Source organism: Chanos chanos, chromosome 6 (assembly GCF_902362185.1).
Source record: "Chanos chanos chromosome 6, fChaCha1.1, whole genome shotgun sequence".
NCBI lineage: Eukaryota > Metazoa > Chordata > Actinopteri > Gonorynchiformes > Chanidae > Chanos > Chanos chanos.
In genome coordinates, this window is record NC_044500.1 from 13,187,058 (window position 1) to 13,209,902 (window position 22,845).

Below are 22,845 nucleotides of genomic sequence, written 5' to 3' on the forward strand. Positions count from 1 at the left end.
TACGATGTACATTACTGTTGGAAAATTACAGATGTGTGGTTTCATAAATGACAATTTGAAAGCTATTTGAGGGCATTGTGAGATTGAATATTACAGAAAAAACCCCCCACAAGAATGGCATAAAATGTGGGAGTGTCACAATAAGAAACTTTAATTGACACATGATCAATAAGCCAATGAGAATAAGGGTTGACAGGACATTTAAACTGCTGTAGAAAAAGAGACTTCACTGATACAGATATGAGTATCACAGACATTTACAGGAAAGTCAACGATGGTGTCAGATAACATGCAAAAAATGAACATGATCTGGCCTTATAACTCAAAATACGATTGCAAAAAGGATAACAACAAACTATGAAATTTTATGTTACCATAAGAAATCACAAAGCAATTCTAGTATCAAACTGTGGTATACTTGCCTTTTTTTTTAAAATAAACACCAAATGTACATCTTTACTACAGTATTCCACATAAAAACCACAAGTCAAATGCACAGCACAGTAACACAGTTACATGCAGAATATGACCAAAGCACCATATTTTTTGTAAATGTATAATAAAAAAAAATACAATTAAATGACGGGGGTGTGAAGGCTCAAAAGCACAATTTATAAAAGGTTACTCGAAAAAAGATGATGTCTTGCCAGTAGAGTCCAAACGGCACAAAAGATTCTTTCTGAACACGCAGTCCCTTCGTTTGAGAGTTATTTTAAGGTCTCCCAGAGACCCATTCTGAAGTAATGATACTGATACTGGACAGTTCTCAGACACAATAGTATTCATGTCAAACATAACTGTTTCACTTCTGTCAGTTTAAGTGCCTTATTATCTTTGCTTCTGCAGACAAAGCGAATTCAGCCCTCAGCAAAACGAATCTCTTGGGGTAAAGGCTGAGTCCAAAAGAGACTGAGGAAAAGGAGGAGAAGAAGACAGTCTGATTGGTGTGTTACAGTGAAGAGCGCACTTGAATGAGGAAGAAGTACAGAGAGAGAGAGAGAGAGAGAGCGAGAGAGAGAGAAAAAGGAGGAAAACAAAAACAAAAATAAAAGGTTGAAACGGCCGTGACTGTAATTTAGCTGACAGCAAACCTCACGCTGTGGCTGAACAAGGTGTTTCGTGCGAGGCCGAGAAACAAAAACAATAGTTAAGCTTGTTCTGTGCGTGCGTGTGTGTGTGCGTGTGTGTGTGCTTGCCTGTGTGTGTTTTTTTTTTTCAAATCTTCAGATGCTTTTGGTTCTGGATCCTGATTATTTACAGCTGCTTGGCAGGCAGCTGTTTCATTTGTTCCGTCTTGTCTCACTACAGATTTAACAAGGCAGGGAAGTGAGAATGTAGTGGGAGATGCTGACAGGTGAAGTGAGAGCTTGCCTACTATTAATCGTACTGGGCAGAGTTACAGAATTTCTACTCTCATCCAGTGTATTGTACATTGGATAAAAGTGAGAGACAAAAAAAAAGTAAGAGACAGAAAGAGAGAGTACTTGTAAGGTTAATACTTAGGACCAGTTTTAAGACAAAAACTGATATGTCTGTCCCCTTGGCAAGTCAATTAAATCAGTCAATTAATTCGGGAAGACTAAACAAATGATTCCCGAAGAGCAAATTCAAACACACACGCAAGTAAACCCGAACGCACAGGTCAAATCTGTACATCAAGACAAATAATCCCTAATGAACATATCAGAGCTCTTAATGATCCTTCCTAAGGCATCAGCACAAAATAATCAACAATTAAAAAAAACAAAATCAAGATCAGTGATAACCATGATTGGTCTTATGTGTGAATGTCAACCGCTCCTCTTGCGGTCCTCGCCAGCAAGGAGAGTATGAGACTGGAGGAAGGATGAAAGTTGGACGGGCTCTGCCCGTTTAATCTTGACCACTGGGAGAGGGAGAGGATCAGGCACACTGTCCAGTCCAGATCCAGGCTCCACTGGGTTTTCTGAAAACATGCACGCACACACGTACGTACACACACACAAACACAAGCACACACACAAACACACAAGCGCACACACACACACAAGCACACACAAACATGCATGCACGTGTCAGCATGGATGCGTGTTGATTTGTACCAGACAGGAACGTAATGCTTTATAACTCCTGTGTTGGACAACAGGGCCATGTTAATGTGTGTTTCTTAGAAAAACATCAATAGGAGACTATACGTGAGTGACAAATGATGCGTTAGAGTAACTTGGGAGCCGGAATGAAAAACCGCTTTGAGGCCAGTGAACCTAAGAAGACAATGCTTTCGGTGAACGCGAGACTACTTTTCCATTACCGTGGATGCCAATCATGTGCTCCAGAATGAGGACCCTCTCAGCCAGTATCTTCAGAGCTTCTCTCAGCTGCTGTACCGCCTCACTCTGCACCACAAACGCACACTCACTCAGACCAAGCCTGTTCAAAGCCTATTCAGCTTCAGCCGATTCACTTCCCAAAATAGCCTGTTAAAAACCTCCAAAAGCTATGCCTGGCAAAAAAAAAATGTCAAGCAGCAAACACACAGTTTCTCTATCCTCTTATGAATCTCATATGGGTCATGCCTCTCTTGCTCTCTTTGCCTCTCCCCTTCTCTCTCTCTCTCTCTCTCTCACCTCTGGCAGGTTCTCTCCTGGCTCTCCCTTCTGTCCCTTTGAGCCAACAGGACCCTGTGAATTCATAAATATAGACACTCTCTTCACATTTTATTAACAACAAAGAGAATTGTGTGTTTGTGTGTGAGAGATTTACTCACTGGTTGTCCTTGTTCCCCTGTGAGACCTGGTGGACCCTATGCGGTGAAAGGAATGAGAGTCAGCTGAGGCCAGAACAATATCTCTAAACGCATCTCATTCATCATTCATTTCACCGTAATTCACATTGTTTTATGAAGAATTTTTTTAGTCATTAACAAATGCTTGCGCCATATATTTCTATCATCAAAACACTCTTCACAAAGCACCAAACTTTGCACCCTCGCTCAGTATATTTTATGTTACGCGACACTTCTGGGAGCATTTCCCACAGAGAGCGTCGTCACGACGATGAAAGTCTTACGCCTTGAGTTTCCCACTCTTATATTGGAGTTCACACGCTATAGGATGACCTGAGGGGTCACGGCACTACAGTGCCACTGACTGTAGATCAAACACCTGTCCTTCTTCCCCTCCAGCCCCGTGCCATAGATCACACACTGTCACAGCGGGGGCACCGTCTAGGGGTCAGAGGGCCTCTTCACGCCCCCTCTTTCAACGCCGAGCTCCCTGGGTGATTTACATTAATGCGTGTTGCCCTGCCCTTGTCCGAACTATCCCCCCCTTTCGTCTGGCTGGCAACGACATGACGGAACTAGTTTGAAATCAAAGCTCTATTTGATCTTCCTACCTGAAAGGCTACTGCTCTGTGAGCGGTTGATATTTTAGCACTGTGTAGTTTTACATGCGGTCATGTGAACGAGAAAATTGGATATTTGATGTCGGTAACATGCTGTGAAGATGACTCTTTAGTGGTGGCAAGTCAAGGGTTAAGCCCTTGCCTCAGGCAACATGTATAAATATCTTTTCATTAATGGAGGGGGTCTTAAGTAACAAGAGAGAGAAAAATGCAGAAAAATGAATTGTACTCAGCTATTTTATGCATGACACCCTTCAGGTATAACAGCAGAGAGTACGCGAGGGTGAAATATTTTCCTGGTATCTCATTCTTTCATGGGAAAACTGCATATGTATGTAGGCAATAGGAAATGTCCAGAGGCAGAAAATTATGCATACACCTTTATGACTTTATGACGGATGAAACTTTTATGCTGACGTGTGATGTGTCATTGAAACAAGTACAAAATCAGCATTTAATCAAATTTAACTTTAATTCTCTGTCAACCAACATAAGCTCACACGTCATCAAGAGACATCAAATCTAATGTACGATGACATGTTCTAAAGAATGGGTACACCCACCTCTCCGTCTGAAAACGACACATTATATAAGACGACAGAGTCTCACCCTTTCACCTGGGTCTCCTTTAGGTCCTGGCTCTCCAGTTTTGCCTGATAAACCACTTTCTGCCTGTGGTACACAAAGAAACAAAACATTTGTTATAAATACACGTACACTTCACGGTGAGCATTCTGTTAAGAAATTATTAGTTCTAGTTTATAACCCCGATAAGAGCCAGCATTCATAATTTGATGTTAATTATGTGTGGTGTTGAAACAGGCAGCAATACTGGTGCCTGTTACTCACATCTTGGCCCGGGAGACCGGGGAGTCCGGGGGATCCGGGTGGTCCAGCAGGTCCAGGGAGGCCTGTAATAACAACAAAGTCCAAAACAGAAGTAACTGCAGACTAGTGTTATCGACATGTCTCATAAGAAGATCAGTTATGTGCAGTGTATTAATGCTCATGGCAGCCAAACATGCTTTCCTGTAATCTGACCTTTGAACTCTTGGATGTACTATGATGAATAGGTAGTGTCGTCTAATGTCATGTAGCTAATATAATGAAAGTACTTATATTTTAGGGGATCTAATAAAAAACTGTTATTTTTTTTAGTACTTTACCTTGGGGTCCAGGTGGACCTGGAGGGCCTACTGTCAATTTTGGAGGCAAAGGATTTTGTTCTCCTGTTCGAACCAAACGCATAAACTTTCATTAATGTATGATATATGTGATAACGTATCTTCAACGGGTCTTCATCAGCTAGTAACTGGACAGAGGCAGACCTGTGAAAACACTAGAATAAAGGAGTTGAATTCATTGCAAGGTAACATTTTAAACGAGCGTGTACCACAGCTTCCACAGAATTTACGAGTACGTCATCAGTGAGCGCGGTCCCTCCTCTCCACGCTAGTCAAAGTCGGAGTAGCTAGACATCAGAGGAGGAATTAAAAGTGAAGACTGCTACGCCCGGCGCGTCCTCTGAGAGGTGCGAAAGGGTTTTGCCGAGCCAGAGCTCATCCGACGCTTCCGCAGCCGCGAAAAAAAAAAAAAACAACCTTTCGCTCTCCCTGTCGGACATCTTCGTTCAAGGCCGTGTCGTTCTTCATTGCCGCTTAGTGAAACGTGATAAAGTGAGATCTTGCTCGTCACTTGGCACCCGATCCTTATTAATGCAGTCAATGAGGCCCACGTAAAAGAGGGGCGATGAGAACGGCTCTGGTGGCATTGAAGAGGAATGCTTGTCGTGACCTCCGAGAGATGCAGTCATGAGGTTCATTGCTGAGCGTTGGTATGATGGCACGGGTGATGAGGCTGCTTTATTGGGGGCACAGGGGAGGACAGCTGTCCCAAACTCTCGCTCTCCTCTGGCTTAGCTGGACTCGGGCCCACATACGCCGCTGTCAGCGCTCCTGATCACATGAGTGAGTGAAGATAGTGGGGCGCTTACTAAAAGGTATATGCTGAGAGGCTGCGTATCTGATGAGTTTCTGTATGTGTGTGTGTGTGTGTGTGTGTGTGTAATTCATGAACAGAGCTGTATATACTAGTTGTGTGACTGTTTTCGGAGTTTTCATTTCACTCCGTGGATTTACAGTATGAGCAAGCAGAAAGTGAGTGTGAGCAGGTGTGTGTCTGTGTGTGTGTGTGTGTGTGTGTGTGTGTGTGTGTGTGTGAGTTTGTGCATGCACTCTTGCGTATACACACATGCATTCCGGTCCTAAGTGCTCACTGAGGACCAAGCTTCATAGGAAGTTGCTGGTGTTACCTGGGCTGCACCCCTCTGGACCGAATGCACACCGCACTTTTCATCCGTGGGGTTAACGAACCTATAGACACCTCCACCTTCCTCCTGCTGCTCTCCCCATGAAGAAGAGACCACTGGTGGGAGCTGAACCCAGCAAACAGTCCCTCTGGAACCAATTTCTGGAGCTCCTACAGCCTGCCTCCAGAGGCCTTGGGGGTGAGCGTCTCGCCCTTGCCTTTTTACACGCTGCTGCTCTTTGGGTCTGGAGCCAGCCCCTCGGTTTCCAAAAGCAGACTGCTGCGCTGCCAGCTTACAAATTAGAGCTGATTTACAGCCAGCTGACGGCGGTCCGCGCCCAGGCCAGCACCGAGCCAGCTGTCTAATCAAAAGCAGCTCCACTAACACGGGCTTGGAACAGACCTCTGCCGCCCCCTGCTGCTCAGTAAAGAGAAAACACTTCCACGAAACGCGGGGAGTTCTGGTATACAACTAATAATTCATAATCTACATGCATATCATTTTGACCAGATTCGCAACTCGCCGTGTGCTCTGCTGTCTGTTGATCACATTTTCTTTATAACAACTGACAGGTGACATTTGAGAGAGCAGCAGGTTTTCAAATCTTATTTTCATTTGACTCAGACTCCAGTCTTCTTATCTAGTTTAGCTACAATAAGAATAAAAACAAAACTCTTTTTGGGTAAATTTGATGTAGACTCAGAAAAAACAGGTCCAAATGGCCAGTCACTGCCTCACCAATCAAACCAGATTTCAACACAATGACTTAAGAAATAGCTATAATGCAGCGAGCTTCTCGTCTCCTTAAATATACTAACCCAGCATCATTTTTCTGTTTCTAACCAATGGTGAGTATATCTTTCTAACATTTTCCTCTTTTTGGAAATTTAGAACAGCCCCAGAAAAAAAAGGGTAGAGATTTGTCCACTTACTCCAAAAATGAGGTAATTATGTTGCTCGTGGCAAGAGCACATTATAGATGATGGAAAAAAAACAAATACAAAAGGTCTTTTTCCCCCTTTACAACCTCAGAGCAAAAATACATCCTTTTTTCGTTTGTATTTGCATAGATATTCAGCGATTGTGTATGCACATAATCTGTCATGCAATTTCCTTCATAATTTCTTTAAAAGGTTTCCTCCGGTGTATTATGAGTAATAGCTGATGGGAAGATAGTTTGAGGCTTTGAGAAGCAATGGCATAGAAGCATTTATTAAAGTTAGAAATTAGAATTACCAATGGTGATATCGCCCGGTGCAGAAAAAAACAACAACTGAGTTATTCTTGGCAATCATATTTAAAAAGGTAAATTGTGTGAAACAACCCTTAACAACATCTGCAAGAAATTGTGTGTGTGTGTGTGTGTGTGTGTGTGTGCATGTGCGTGTTCATAATATCCAAGACCACATCTGAACAAACTGAGTGTAGATATGCATCCATGTGTGTACACTAGTGAATGTGTATGTACATTTTTGACAATGTCTGAGACAAACTCATGTGAGTGCATGCTTGTAGTTTACTTGCAGATGATAAATTGTATATCCTGGGCAACATCTGAATGTGAAAGTACTTGTGTACCCTTTATAGGTAGCCTTGATGAATAGATATGGGAAAAAGCTGAGCTCTTGTGTGGTGTGAGGAAGGTTGTTAACTGATGCACTCACCAAATGCAAAGACATCACCCCTAAGTGGAATGGAAGAAAAAGGGCCAGGGGCCCCTGGTGGACCCGGAGGCCCAGGAAGTCCAATCTCTCCTGGAAAACCCCTTTCTCCCTTTGGACCTGAGGATGAATCACAGAGACTTTCTCAAGGGATACGGTAAAGCAAAACAACAACAAAAACAAACAAAACAAACAAACAAAAAAACTACTGTGCTTTGCTACTGGGTTATGAAAAACTATGACTTATGATATTTTTTATTGACATCAGATTTAAAACCATTTATCTAAATACACACACACACACACACACACACACACAATCACTTAGGGACAGAAAAGGAGAGAAGGTGCTTTAATTAGATGTCAGTAATGAGACAGTCCATTTCAACACAACAGCACTTAACATTACAGTTTCCTAACCATTACATTACGGTACATTATCACCCATAGCCGTATACCCTATTCACAAAAACGACAGGAATGAAATTCCTCCTTGACCTGTATATAGCATTATGAATACATGAGGAATATTAAGTAAAGCTCAGCTCACTCCCGGCACTCTGCTATAGTATCACTGATCTCTTAAAGGAGGCAGAAACGGAGCTGAGGCATAAAGACAGAAGCATGAAAAGATGTTAGTTTTATTAAGAACATTTGAAATCAGAAATACCACATACCTATGGATCCAGGGAGGCCTGGAAGACCCCTTTCTCCTGCTGGACCAGGGGGTCCTGACGATCCTGGAACACCGGGTGGTCCGACTGGCCCAGGGGGACCTCTTACCCCTGCTCAACAGGACATTCACAATCAGCAGCGACACAGGAGTAATATGATATCATGGTGAATATGTCTTAGAAAAGTGAACAAGTTCATCTGTTAAAAAAAAGTGGGAGTAAGGAGGCGTCTCAATGTATCTTGCATGAATGGCTTGGGAGTTCAGTTAAGGACAGTCGAGGTTGAATCAGTGTGAATAAATTGCTTCATGCCATATGAGAACAGTCAGACCAGTCCTGAGCGAGATAAAAAGCCTTGCTCAACTTTTACCTCTAAAACTCCTCTATTAGTTGACTTTTTCCTTAGTGGCTGAATTTTTTTTTTTTTTTTTTTAGAAAAGAGACATAACAAAATGACATATTAGCTGCTAATGAGAAGTAGAAAGAGGAACTTCACCAGGCTGCCAGAAGGGTGGGGAACCAATAGGGGTGGGGTTAGGCGTGTCCACTTCATTATCTGATGAACCCTCTGGGAGGCTGCTGATTGGTGGGGACAAAGGTCCTGCTTCCTCCAACAACTTAATCTAAAATAAACCAAAACCTCATTTTATATACTGATTCTTTGCTTTGGCCTAAGGAACAAAAATGAAGACAATGAAGAACTACATTGTCTTGTGCGTGTTTCTGTTTGAATGTTACCTTAGTCTCGATGACGTCCAGGCGACTATTCATGTCGGAGTAGTTGGTGCAGTTCATACACTCTGTGAAGAGATGGGCAGCCAGTGAGATTAGCACAACACACACCCTGAAGAGATGGTTAGGATAACACAGACTCTGAAGAGATGACCATACACTGGGACCAGGACAACACACACCCTGAAGAGATGATTAGGACAACACGGACTCTGAAGAGATGACCATACACTGGGACTAGGACAACACACACTATATGAAGAGATGATTAGGACAACACGGGCTCTGAAGAGATGACCATACACTGGGACCAGGACAACACACACTATATGAAGAGATGATTAGGACAACACGGACTCTGAAGAGATGACCATACACTAGTACTAGGACAACACACACTATATGAAGAGATGATTAGGACAACACACAAGGCATAAAAACTCCACAACGAACAGAGAGAGGGACAAAGACGGAAAAGGATAAAGGATAAAGGATAAAGGAATGCAGGATAAAGGGAGAAGCAGAGACAGGGGGCTGTGGGAGGAGGTGGGGTGCATAGTGCAACTAAAAAATTTTTCTTTTTTCTTTATTTATTTTGATGAATAAGTTGCTTTTTGACAAGGAATGGAAGTTTTCCCAGGAAGACTTCAAGAGCAAGTAATGAATCACAGTTAGCCAATCAGTTATAATACACACACACGTGCACACACACACACACACAAGTACACATACATGCATCCACAAAACACACAATGAACTGGTCACACTGTTCTCTAGAGAGGTTCCCTTTGCTTTTTCCCTCATGGTGAGAGTCTGGCAGTGGTCAGTTTTGGCTGCAGCAGGGTGCCACTGTGCCAGTAGATGAACGCATACAAGACTTCTCCTTATGTTAACATTTTAATAACGACAAATTACAACCCATTATTACATTATTGCAACATCAAATCACGCGAGCTGTCAGGAGCCTGTGGTCCAACACGAGTAACAGTCTGAAATTAACCCCCCCCCCCCCCTCCCGCTTTCCACCTCTTTATTTACAGCTCCATCTCCTTCTCTTTCTCTTTCCAAGTTCTTGTTTTCTGTCTGTCTGCCCGCTGTAGCACTAAACCCACTGTGTGCCCAGACTCTGAGAACACAGTACCAGCCGTACAGACGGTGCGCCAACCCAGCATAACCTCCGCTCGCCACTCTCCTCGTGTTCTGATGCCAAGGTTACCTTAACACTACTTGCATGCGTAATACACATGTGTGGTCCGTCGTATTACTAAACGTTATGGAATTGCATTGCCAGAGGTGGCGGCTTCTAATGGAATAATACAGATCTCGAGACAAATGATTCATAATGCAAAATGATGACTTGTCACGGCTCGATGATAAAAAGCTGAATTCTCAAAAGATGAATTCTATGAAAAAACACAAAAGTGGACATCGACACCACATTGCAGCTGCTGCATTTAAATGAATGGCAGATGATGCGATGAGAACGTCTCTGTAACAACTGGGATTCCAACTTTCCCACTCCCCCCCCCGCGGTCCCGAATTCCCCGTCCTTATGCCGACAAAACCGACCTAACGGTACGTCCGTCTCCCGAGTGCTTTTTTCAATAGCGCCGATCGAAATCAGAGGACTTTTGGCACTGAAGTGCTATCCTCTGCTCATTACCGCCCCCACATCTTTATTTACACTGGGACCATCTGGTGGCAGAACACGGGCCTGTATGTCCCACATTGGCATAACATACACAATGATGGGCTTGGTAATGGCGGTGAAACCGCACGCTGCCCGAGGGAGCTGCAACCGAGTAGAGACAGGATTTCCGCTTGGGAGGGAACGTAATTACACAGACACAGGAGAGGAAAACGTCTGAAAAAAAAAAAATAAAAAAAATAAAACAAAACACAAAATACAAAACAAAACAAAACCAACAACAAGACCAGGGAAAACAGATGCTGTTCCAGAACTTACTAACCAGAGCCTATACATAATGTAGTGTTTATGAACCATAATCTATAAGTCTGGGAATGTATTTTAAGAATGTCACGGCAATTAAAATTCTTTGAAACCCTCTCCGGAAATGTATTGTGGGTCACGTCCATATTTAGACCACACTGCATAGAACAGTTAGGTCTCACTGAACGGAAGATTAAGACCAATGTTTGTGAAATGCTATTCCCTGTTCTGCTTCACAGCACTGTATAAGTTGCCTGTATAATTTCACATTTCTCCACGGCTACATAAGTGCGTAACGTACACTGATGGTAGGAAGTGAGGGCCCATGGCTTACTTAACACTTACTTCAGGGTATGAAACTGGAATACCAGGGCAGTCTATAAATTATACACATAATTGCTATAAAACGTGTACACACACACACACACACACACACACACACACACACACGCACAGGCACATCCAGGGAACAGGAGTAATGGAGCAAAACTGTGCATCCAAACCATGATATTTGGAAATACATATTCATCTCTTCTTTATACTTTTCGTCATGGGAATTATTCTTTCATACTTTAGAAAACACACACATACACACACACACACAGACACAAACCAAACCAAACCAAACCAAACAAACAAAAACCCCTAAACCTTTAAAGATGTACTTTTTCCAATCTTGCTAACAGTTGCTTGTGTTTGTAGCCCAGCTGCCATCTCTTGTTGGTTTCAAAATAATGTGTTTTGAAACATAAGAGAACACAATACATTTTTTATTTATAATGCAACACAAACACAAAAAAGCAAACACAAACATTTGCTTTGCCACACATACACCCACGCACACACACGCACACGCACATACACACACACACACACACACACACACACACACACACACACGTGCGTGCAGGCATACGCACGCATGCATACATGCATGGATCTAGCATAACCACAGAACACTCAGTCACTCAGTGACACATACTTGTGGGCACACTACCCAAGGGATTTTTCTTGGGGGGGGGGGGGGGGGGGGTTGCTGAGGAGAATCTCTCTCATTTTGAAAATAGCTTTCAAAAACATGTTAGGTACATTTCTAGTGCATGTGATAATTACAGAAAGCAAAATACCATCTGATGGCTAGAACAGCTACATATTCTAAGGAAGTTTCTAACCCTCTCTGTTCTATATTGGGATAACGTAGTAGGATTGGTCGAGAGAAACTATGTGGTTACAATTCAGATACAAGCGCTGAAGACAAGGACAATTGGCTACAATCAATCAGTGGTCAAAAATATCCCGTGGAAGTCCATCTCTGGCACCATTCGATACCTCAGCTGTCCTTTGCTATGCCAAGGTTTTCCCAAACAGTTGCTCAAAACAACATAAGACACATGTCTGGACAGTTCCGTTTGTTCAGGCTCATTTTTCATTGAACATGACGATCCATGTAAACCTAATACACATGAACCCTTCACAAGGGTAAGTGTATTTTAACTAGGGTCTCCTCCACAGCACATCCTGCTTAACATGACTATAAAAGGACACTAAGGACGTATTATTGCTTATTATGCTTACTAAGCACATACTTATAGTGTTCATACTTCATACATATTACTATAAATACAACATGACTTCATTGCTAAAATGAATATCATCCATTTATCCTGAATTGCTTGGGTTATTTATGTTCCTCGGTCAAGAAGTCGGTATATGTTTTGGAGAACGAGAAGCAGGCTATCCAACGGTAGAGATATGAGGCCTGTCGGACGCTTTCAGGAAGGCGAGTTCTGTCACTTCCCCAAGATATACAAAGTAGGGGCGATACGGGGGGAGGGATGCGCGGCCCACCCCGGTCCACAGATGGCCTCCTGCTGCTGGAACGGACTCAGACGTCTGGGCTCTGTCTGGCCAAAGGCAGCGTGTGGCCGGACATGACAGGACAAGAGGGCAGGTTCTGCCAACCCAGCAAAACCAATGCAATGAATCCCAACAAGCAAAACAGGCACTGGGCTCCGCCAGATCTACAGATGATGGGACAGGGCTTCACCATAAACTACACACTGGTTCTTTAAAGCATTGCTGACTTTTTTTGATTAATATGTACCCCTCCCACCCCCAAATTGATACTTATTCTTCCTTGAAGGATTTTGGCTGTAGTGCAAAATAAATGCCTTCAGGATTAACTCTAATTCTATTCTCATTATCCTCTGATTGTGTTACATAGTCATTTTCTGTGAACATTTGGTTACACTAGACTTTATGTTGGGATACAACACCAGTCTCATTGTCAGGAGTAAGTTTATAATTAGTGTCCTGTTGTACCGCTAATGTGTGATTGTGTGTTTGTCTGGATCTGAAAAGACTTACCTTAGACTTCACCTTACATGCACCTTCACTGACATAGGGACTGAAAAAATCAATAGATACCAGGCATTATGATGGATCACAGATACTACACCTCTACAATAGGCTTATATAATTAGAGTTTTTTTCCAAGTCCACTGCTGCAACTCACTTGTCACTGATATTGCTGCCTGACCAATACTCACTGCTACTGTTGTCTCATTTTTTGTTTGAGCATGACGGTGGTCAAGAGAAGAAAGTGATTTTAAATCAGTTATTTAGAGAAGGGAGTAGCTAAAGCCCTTCAGCGGTCCCCTTTCCACTTCCTGTCTGGATACGACATTGGGACCAATGTCTCGCCATGTCTGAGTGCTGAGCAAGTGCTTGCTCTTGTCAGGTTGCCAGCGTAGAGTAGCTGACATTCTGTGTACATAATCACTCACTAACATACACTGCAAAGCTTATTTTTACTACTGCATTCCTCACACATACAGACTGAACTTGAAACATGGAAATGACTAGCTTTCTGATGAATTCATCCACACGATTAAATTGGAACTCAGAGCTGCTAACAAACATATATATATATATATATATATATATATATATATATATATATATATATATATAATTTTTCAGCACTGACCAAAAGCAAAAACAGTCATACAATAATGTCAGTCCAGGCTTGACTCAGGACAACAGCTGAGCAGTGTTCTCAAAAGGTTCGCATCTGAATAAGGTTAAGCAAGGTTTATGTCTAAATACCACAGAGTGCAGAGAGAAGAACTAACATCCACATTGGGGGACGGAATACAGCGCATTTCTTAACCAAACAGTGGAAACCTTTTGGGTTTGTGCATGTCCTGATGAAGCCGGGTTTATATTTGATGAGTAACTAGAGTATATCCTGTTTCTTTTTTTGTTTTTTGTTTTTTTTTACCACAGGTGATAACTCATTCAAAGTTTACAAACAGTAAACCAAGCAAAGAGCAACAGAAAGAGGGCTGAACCACGTGTACAGTACAGTCAGTGAGGTGGGTGGGCATATATATATATATATATATCAATTCGAATTGAAGGAAACAATAAAAAAAGAGAATAAGGCTCCTGTTAGAGTCTGAAGAGAAGATTGGTTGGAAAGTGCAGTTCAACATGTCAGTGTGGTATTATCCAACATGAAAAGAGACCCAGAGAGACTTCTCAGCTCAGACACACTTCCATTCATCATGCCTAGCGCACCTATAAAAGACAGCATCTGCCATTAAAGGTTAAGAGCCCTTCTTACCCATCCTCAGAACAGAGAGAGAGAGAGAGAGAGTGAGCAGTCAAGCCAATTACTAGGCCCATTCATCAGTATGTTCTCATATGAGAGGAGATGCCCTCTGCTCGCCCTGGTTAACTGAAAGGGGCAGTGAATGGACCACAGAGCTCACACAGTGGGAAGAGACAGAAAAACACTGGAGGCGAATGGAGCCTCACTATGGTCTGTAGAATTTAATAGAACCCAAAACAAATCAAATCAACTGAAAAAAAGAACAATATATATGCTAGCTAATATGTTTCATCATACATAGCATTAATGTCTATATAATAGGTAAGTGGAAAACATGCTAGTTTTATTCAAATAGTGCAGTCATGGACATCATATACCACTATTGCGCTACAGTTCAGTAACTATTCAACATCAAGGTCCTCACTCACACATAAGGTTATGAAACGTTGGTAATTAAAGTCATAAAAATACCTCATTTTCCTCTTGTGTCACGCCCACAAACTTTTCAAATATACACCCTTAAGATTCTGGTTTGCAAAACAACAGTAATATTATAACAGGGCAATTAGACCTAAGCTATGAATTTGCGGGTGGGATTGGAAACATGGCACTTTACTGCAGACCAGTATGTAGGCTACAACACAGCGAGGAAAAAGGAACACAGGTCTAGGTGAAGCCATTACTTAATGTATAACCATCAGTCAGATCTCAACAGTCCAGGAGGTCCTGTTATCCAGAGAGGAGAGAAAGAGCGGAGTGCCATGATGACAGAGGTGACTTACAGGGAGGTGCAGGAACTGTTCCACATCAGCACCAACATTATTTTACTATTACCCACAAGTCGCCAGTTTACACAGGGAGATAGGCATCGACGGGGTCAGCGCGCGGAGTGAGGAGAGAGCTGGAAAATTGCTACCAGATTTTTCCTGATCTGTTCCATGCCGTCATGTGTATACAAACTCCCTCATCCTGCGTCGAACCCATCTTAAAGTCATACTCCACCAGAGACGTCAGATTTATTTGGTCATTCCTTACAGTAAAACTTGTCTGTGCATAAAACAAGTTTGTATTTATGGCCTTTGTTCTTTTTGCTTTTGACAGTCGCACTGAAATGTTCTAAAAAGACATACGTCTCGCGGTGACATCTGCATTTACAGAGTGTTGACTTAGTCCATAGTTGGTAAAAGGAAAGATCTGATTTTTTTTCCAGTGGAGCCCGGGCTGGAACAAGAGAGAGTGATGTATAGACTTGTTTGGGCTGAGGAGGGGCTTGTGCGAACTGAGTCTGTATGACTAGTAACGAGACGTCATTTTCTTTCAGCCTTACTTTGAATTGTTTCTTCCATAAATCAACATACTTGTGGGAGAGGGGCTGGGCGGGAAGTGAGTATCCTGAAGTGTCCTAAAGTGTTATGACTAGAGGGAGGTGGTAGACAATGGTGGAGAAAAGGACATGGCTGGACCAAAGGAAATGGAGGAGAAAAAAAAAATGAGAAGAAGACTCAAAGAGATAGATCCTGATTTTTTGGTGGGCACAGACCAAACTGTGCGTGATCTGTTTCTCAGTAAATGATGAAGCGGAATGAAGAAACAAACAACAACAACAAAAAAAATCTCAGCTGTGATCAAGTCCTCGCAACATTCGATTCCTAAACACGGCACCGAAAGATGATTTCTAAGCTTCTTCGAAGGACCAGAAAAACAGACAGAATCGTTCTCTGCGCTAAATTCGCGACTTCATTATTCACTGCCTTGTGCCGGCATTCCACAAAACACTGGATAACTTCATACAAATACACAGAACATACCTTTCACAGAGACAGAGGCTTGCAAATGATGTGCAAAGTGAGGATGGAACCGTTTTTCACAGGGAAACTCAAAGGAGGGGAATTTATGAAGGGGTTCCCGGCAAGAAGCTAGAATGAGCTTTGCCTTAAAGTTGAGGCCATCTTCCCTTGGAGTGCTGCCAGACACAGGCCTAAAAAACTCAGCAGCTCTTCTGAAGCTGCAGATTTACTGCCCCACTGTTAGTGTTAGCACCCTCCTCCACCACACATCAGCCTGTCTGAATCCCTATGTCTCTCATCAAACTTAGGACTCCACTCCATCCACACTGCTTACTAACTCTGAACCATTGCAGGGAGGGGGGGTGGGCTGTCTGGCTTTCATCAGATCAAACTATGTGAAATCTGGTTAAAAAAAAAAAAGAGCTGGTTTGACTGATCTATAAGCACTGAAGCGAATGTTGGTGAACATGACTCACTCTGGTAACCAAGACAATATCATTACAGAGCTAGTAACAATTTAAGTGCTCTGGACATAACAAATGTTAGTTTGGTTTCATAGTGTCTGATAAAACCATGAGAAAACTAGACAAAGAGCAGTCAGAGCTGTAGCAATAACCTCACCCATGTTGTTGATGTTAGTACACTGTAAGTTAAGGCGATGAACAGGCCAGTAGTCAATAACATATAAGATAGCATTAGCAACCATTACATATGACCTGTATAACATGAACATGTGATGCCACAATGGGAAAATTTGATGACATCGTGAGGGTTTTTTTTTTTGTTTTAATTGAGCTAAAAAGTTTTGAACATGCAACGTGTTTTATGAAAGTTGTCAGAAATTATATCTAAAACTGAGACTAAGACAGGGAGTCTGGATCTTTTCCAGAGGAACAGGAAAAGCACCTCGCAGAGAAATGAATATTGTTGGTACCATCAGGACCCACTCATACACTTCATTACTCACACATTGATAATAGTGGAGACGGTTTTCTCAATGTTGTCATGATCACTGGCCAGATAATTCTGTGAAAATTTCCAGCAAGCTAGCAATACATCAGTTGGGCGAAAACGTTCCCACAGAAACTAACAAGTTGGGATTAGCAAAAAGGGATGCGCTTTACGACAACATTTAGATCTCTCTCTCTCTCTCTTTCTTTACCTCCCTTTCTCCCAACTAATACTCTCTTTATCTCTTTTTCTTCTTATAACCCCCCTTGTTTCTCTCACTCCTTCTTCTCCCATCACTGTCTCTCTCTCTTTCTCTGTTTCTATCTCCTGGTTTATCCTCATTCTTACTGCTTAGACTTAATATGGTGACTGTTTTGAGGGTTTTATTTCTCAGTGCTGGTCTGCTCTGTCCATATGGATGTGATTTTCCCAGCACTTATGTCATTAGTGCACACAAATATATTCTGTCAAAGGTTAGACAAACAATGAAACTGTGCCTCCTCTCTTGCCTGCGAATGCTTTTGTCTACAATGAACAGTGTTACTAACCAGTCATTTATAATGTAGCTTGTGTTTTTGGGTAAAAAGTGTATCGTTTGAACTTTTAATGAAAACTGTTTAACCTCTTTTTACTATTATTAAATATCAACTTTAGGCTGATTAGTAAAAACTTGATAGTCCCGACTGGTTGTTATTAAAAAAAAAAAAAAAGGTTACACTAAAATCAGCTTTTATTGTATCTGTGCTGTCAAAGGCTGTCACAGAGACCTGTTAGATGACAGACAGTATTCCTGGGAAACTCCAGTCTCCCCTAGGGGAGGAAATGGATGATATGAGAGAAAACAGACTGTGGCGGTGAATGTACACAGATATATCCAGCACCTCTGTGCTCAGTGGTCCAGAGAGAGAGAGAGAGAGAGAGAGAGAGAGAGAGAGAGAGACAGAGAGACAGAGAGAGAGAGAGAGAGAGAGAAAGAAAGAGAGAGGGTAAACACTGCTGAGAAACAAGGCCATAGAGGGTCCCTAAGGGACTTGGTCTGTTTAACTGTATGAACAAACACAGAGATAAGTGCCTTTAACCTGCAAGCTCTCTCACACCGTTCCACTCTCTGACCAATAAAGCCCTGTTAATTCTCCTTCACATGCATTCCCATGGATACCCGCAGTTGTAACATTAAAAAACATACACATATGTGCAGACACACACACGCACACACACACATACACAAATCCCTGGTTTGCAACACTGTCCACAGCTGAGTATGCAGCTGTTGTGAGAAAGAGGAAACATTCACAAACATTCTTACCGTGTGTGTGTGTGTGTGTGTGTGTGTGTGTGTGTGCGTGTGCGAGTGCGAGTGCAGGGCTGACCCATTCTGTTCCCCTTCAAAGGGCTTATCAAACCTTGCTTTGGACTGGACAGAGAGTACAAAGGCCCCTTAAGGTTACAGCTGGTATTTTACTAATGCATTCCAACCAGACATGCTTATAGCCCAGAATTGGTTTTCCTCAAGATTTCACCATAACTCCCTCTACACCCTCAAACCCAACACACTGTGTAGAGTAAACATTTTAAGCATCACACACTTAAGTGCCTCCTACACAACTTAACAGACGTAACTCTTGGTCAGATAAAAAGTGAGTTTGTGAATGGTAGTGAGAACCGGTCAATGCTCTGATCTGTTAGAATTTGATAATGTACAGGAGACCAAGGACCACTGTAAAAGACATGAGCAAAACCACTGTTCAGACTTCACCAACTGTTTCTGGTTAACCAGCTCTTGTGCAAGCCTTTACTTGGACAATATCCACAGAGGTTCTTTGACTTAATTCATGGTGTTTTCCTGCTTGTTGGCATACACTTGTCTGCCATTCAAGCTAAAAAACATGGATGTTTGGCCAGCACGCAGGCCCTGTTCTCAGTTTCACAACCTTTTTCGCTCTTTTTTTTTTTCCCCCCTTCATTGCCCTTGCTTGGCTCTTGAAGACTGCAGCTCGCTGAGCATATGCTATCAATATGAGCCCCTTTCCCACACGCTCCGCTCACGGTTTACAAGAGCGCGGGCTGAGCTTTGTATGTTTCACAGCGCCCTTGTTATCATTCACATCGTCTTAATATACTCCCCTCTTTGTGCGTTTTTTTTTTTTTTTTTTTCCTGTGCGAAAGGCCTGTCTACGTGAGTGACGCGTGCTCCCTCGCCGCCTCACTCCATCAACCCACCAAAAGACCCGCAGCAGTTCCAGATGTTCCGGAGCCCCAGCAGACATGTCCGCAGACTGGCTGGCTCAGAGTCAAGCATGACGGCCTCCCTCTCTCCGCGGCCGCCCCGCTACGCTTTTTTTACCCGCTGGAAACCCGGGAGCCAAGAGAGGTGGCAGGAACCATTCAAGGCTGAGTAGCAGAACAGTGTGACACACAAGCGAATGAAGCGGCCAAAGAGGGTCACCGCCTGGAACTACGGCAGCACCAGGGAAAGAAAAGAGGGGTGGGGAGGGAGAGAAAGAGAGAGAGAGGTGGGGGGGAGAGAAAGAGAAGGAAAGAAAGAAAGAGAGTGAAAGGGAGCAAGAAAGAGAGAGAGAGATAGAGAGAAAAAGGGGGGGGGGTTGATATTCCATGCCTGTGGTGAATGATCTCATTTACTTCCACATGGAGAGACACAAAAGAATCTTGATTAAAGGCCATGAAACCACAGAGCCTTTATTACAGCAAACAAGAATGGCAAGCTGGAGGGGAGGCAAGGGAGGAGAGGAGAGGAGAGGAGAAGAGAGGAGAGGTGGAAGCAGAAGAATAGCAAGGCAAAAATGAGATGTGATGAGAATGGCGTGAGGGAGACGAGAAGAAAACAAGCGGCCGGAATCAAGAGATTGTCATGAGGGCAGAGACGACCAGAGGAGAACGGATCCCTGCGAAAGAAAGAGCACCATCTCTTTTCCTCCTGCTGCATTCAAAGTCAAAAAGACACATCGCATAAATTTACACTAATTCTCTCACCAATCAAGGAAAGAATGTCGAAACACACTCCTCACAGAAATTCCAAAAATAAGCCGCGAGGAACAACACGTCTCCAAAACATAAAGAACCATGGAAACGATTTAATACTTGATGCAGAGCATGACAGCAATCATGCAGTGGTTTGTAGCACAACTGAAATACAGTGATACACACAGTACATCATCAGAGGAGCTTCTCACAAAGCAGGACTTCTAAGCATAAGATTAAGTTAACGTTCAAGACTGTCCAGTAGGAGACAAGGTAGAGGCATTCCTGAAGGATAGTCATTAACTGTTGGTTTAATGTTATCCAGCAACTATTTGTAATTTATAAATGCTTTGTAACCAGTCTTGGTTTGGCAAATTGCAAGTACTATATCAAAGACTACATCATGCGATATCAAAACATAAGCACCACGCACTCCTGCTGTAAAATCGTACCGGCACGTCTGTTTGGACTAAACGTTTCAGTAACAGTCTTGAATGAAAACTCACCTTCACTGCAGTCGCTGCCTAAAAATCCAGGGCAGCACCTCCATTCTAGCACAGTAACTTGTCGATAAGTCACCTTATAGGTTGGCCTGACCAGCGTCCTGTAACTGAAAAAGAGAGAAGGACTGGCTTCCAGTAAAGAAGAAATAAACTTAAACAGAATCTCACATCTATAAATCTCTCTCATACACATAATATATTAGGTTATATGTATGTGCCTCTTGTGTGTATATACTTATGTATGTACCTCTGAAGAGAATTTGAGGTATGAAATCATCATTCTTTTTCTGGAAACAAATGGATCCAGATGAGTCGGAAACTAGTTTCTGTTTGAACTTTAACGGCACTGAGAACTGTGTCTGCAAATTTCCCCTGTGGATCTATCAGGCAAGGGGACATCTCTATGACAAATGAGGCATGAGCCACACAGCAACAGGGCAGCAAGGAAAATAGGAAAAAAAGGTCTTCACCAAATCCTTTATTTAGATGATCTGCACACTCCACCCTGTAATGTATTCAATTAAGATTACTATCACTCCCTGATTACAAGAATCAACAATCTGAGAAGTACACAAATAGCCCATGCATGCACATCTGTCTGTCTTTCTATCTATCTGTCTGTCTGTCTGTCTGTCTCTATGCATCCGACTATTCATCCAACTAAACAATTACTCCCATTAGAGTAGTTTCTCTTTCTGGCTCCTGAAGACTTCTTCCTGATCTAACACACCTGATTCATTAATCCCCTGATTTGCTAAAGCAGGCGTGTCAGTGCAGGGGAGGGTTCACGTTACCCATTATTGTGTTTTGACATGGCCTTTACATTTTACTCATTATTGTGTTTTGACATGGCCTTTACAAAGGCTTCTAAAATAGCTTCTAAAATGGTTGTCGTTAGTGTTACCTGATTAGTTTGGCACAGGGACCAGGCCAGCGGCAGCTTTGGAACACCCTCTGCACCGTTGTCTCTGTACCGTTATGCACCTGGCAAGTCACCGTTTTGGAAACCGTATACTGGCACCAATTCCTGTCATAACAGACCACAAGAGGGCGCAGATATATTTGTGGACAATGTAAACCTGGCTGGCACAAATATCTTTTCATCACAAAATAACTAAAAGTTCTCAGTTGTATTTAGTATAGTATTAAACAACCGATCGATACGGTGAGTCTGACTGATCGCATTTGTCGGCTGTTTCCATTAACAGTTTTAAGTTGGTGATTTTTTTTTAAGAAAACTTTTTTCAAGACTTATCTCAAGGCAATCCCTTCGCTCACTGATCAGGCTACAAGTGACATTTAAAATGTTTATAGGCTAATATTAAAAGTCATTGCTCCCCATGCGTTATCGTGTATTTCGCTCTAATGTACGTAACAAGACATTAAAGCTGTCTGTTCCAAACGTGGGTTTACCTGCGCTGTGTGTTGGATCCAGCGGCTGGGGGTCCAACGCTTTGCTCAGTGCTGACATGTTGCAGAGTCAGTCCGGGAAACTGGTAAATAAATCCGGTGCCCACAGACAGACCAATAGAACAAATCCACAAAAACAGTCCATACAGGACTGCTGTTGGTCCCATTGTTCTCAAGCTGCCAAAAAAGAATTGCTTTCAGTTGCTGCAGAGTTGCCAGACCTGCATCCGAGTAAGAAATGCTCTGTACAGCCTCCACTAGCAGCGCGCTCTGTGGAGTCCGCGAGACTACTCAGGATATAGCACAGTGAGTTAATATGCTGGGTAGATTTTTAGTTGGTTCAAGGAGATCCGGGAGATATTTTATAAAAGGCGACTCTTTTCCCCAGCACACCTCTCCTGACACAAATACTAGCGGAACTCTGACGTCTGACCCCTTAGGAGGATTGAGATGTCTCAGATGTCTCGCATCGCACGTTAAAACGTGTAGGGGTCAAGACGCTTTAGTGAGGAGATTTCGGAGTGCAAGGTTACAGTGCTAGGTTGCTGGAAAAAACTTTTTCGTTTCGCACAGTCTGCTTCTAGAAAGGAAAGAGTCTAACTACTTAAGCGCTTGAATTTTTAAAAAAGTTTGAAGTTAAGTTTCTATGTAATACGGTATTTATCTCCATCCACTGAACTATAGCCTATTTATGACTTTAGGTTAATGAATTGGAAATTCTGCGCTGCGGATAACATTTAAAGCATGAACGAAAGTATCGCGACAAAGTTGAATAGAGTCGAAGAGTAATGCAAAATTCTGGTTAATGTGATAAAACGTAAGCCTTTATACGGTATGTACATACGCTTAAGTTTTAGGTATTAAAATAAATTAACAGTCGCGAGGGTAA

General features: G+C 42.6%; 1 protein-coding gene across 1 annotated transcript; it reads right to left on the minus strand.

Moving 5' to 3' along the window:
- Positions 1 to 1,790: 1,790 nt before the first annotated feature.
- On the minus strand, positions 1,791 to 22,123 carry LOC115815058 (collagen alpha-1(XXVI) chain-like). Its single transcript, XM_030778027.1, has 15 exons — positions 21,960 to 22,123; positions 21,451 to 21,573; positions 20,550 to 20,653; positions 8,766 to 8,827; positions 8,524 to 8,650; positions 8,031 to 8,138; positions 7,370 to 7,473; positions 5,728 to 6,109; positions 5,080 to 5,241; positions 4,234 to 4,295; positions 3,994 to 4,056; positions 2,747 to 2,782; positions 2,607 to 2,660; positions 2,291 to 2,375; positions 1,791 to 1,945 (listed from the first exon to the last, which is right to left on the minus strand). Exons 1-15 carry the CDS (start codon positions 22,121 to 22,123, stop codon positions 1,791 to 1,793), a joined length of 1,791 nt encoding a protein of 596 aa, XP_030633887.1.
- Between the last annotated feature and the right edge of the window lie 722 nt (positions 22,124 to 22,845).

Bases quoted from the DNA above. Each gene is read 5' to 3' on its own strand.
- LOC115815058 (XM_030778027.1), bottom strand. From the start codon at position 22,123: ATGGGACCAACAGCAGTCCTGTATGGACTGTTTTTGTGGATTTGTTCT. The intron at 8,139-8,523 runs GTGAAGTTCCTC...CCTGTTGAGCAG, and splicing joins CCCACCCTTCTGGCAGCCTG to GGGTAAGAGGTCCCCCTGGG. The intron at 4,057-4,233 runs GTGAGTAACAGG...TGTGTACCACAG, and splicing joins CCGGTCTCCCGGGCCAAGAT to GCAGAAAGTGGTTTATCAGG.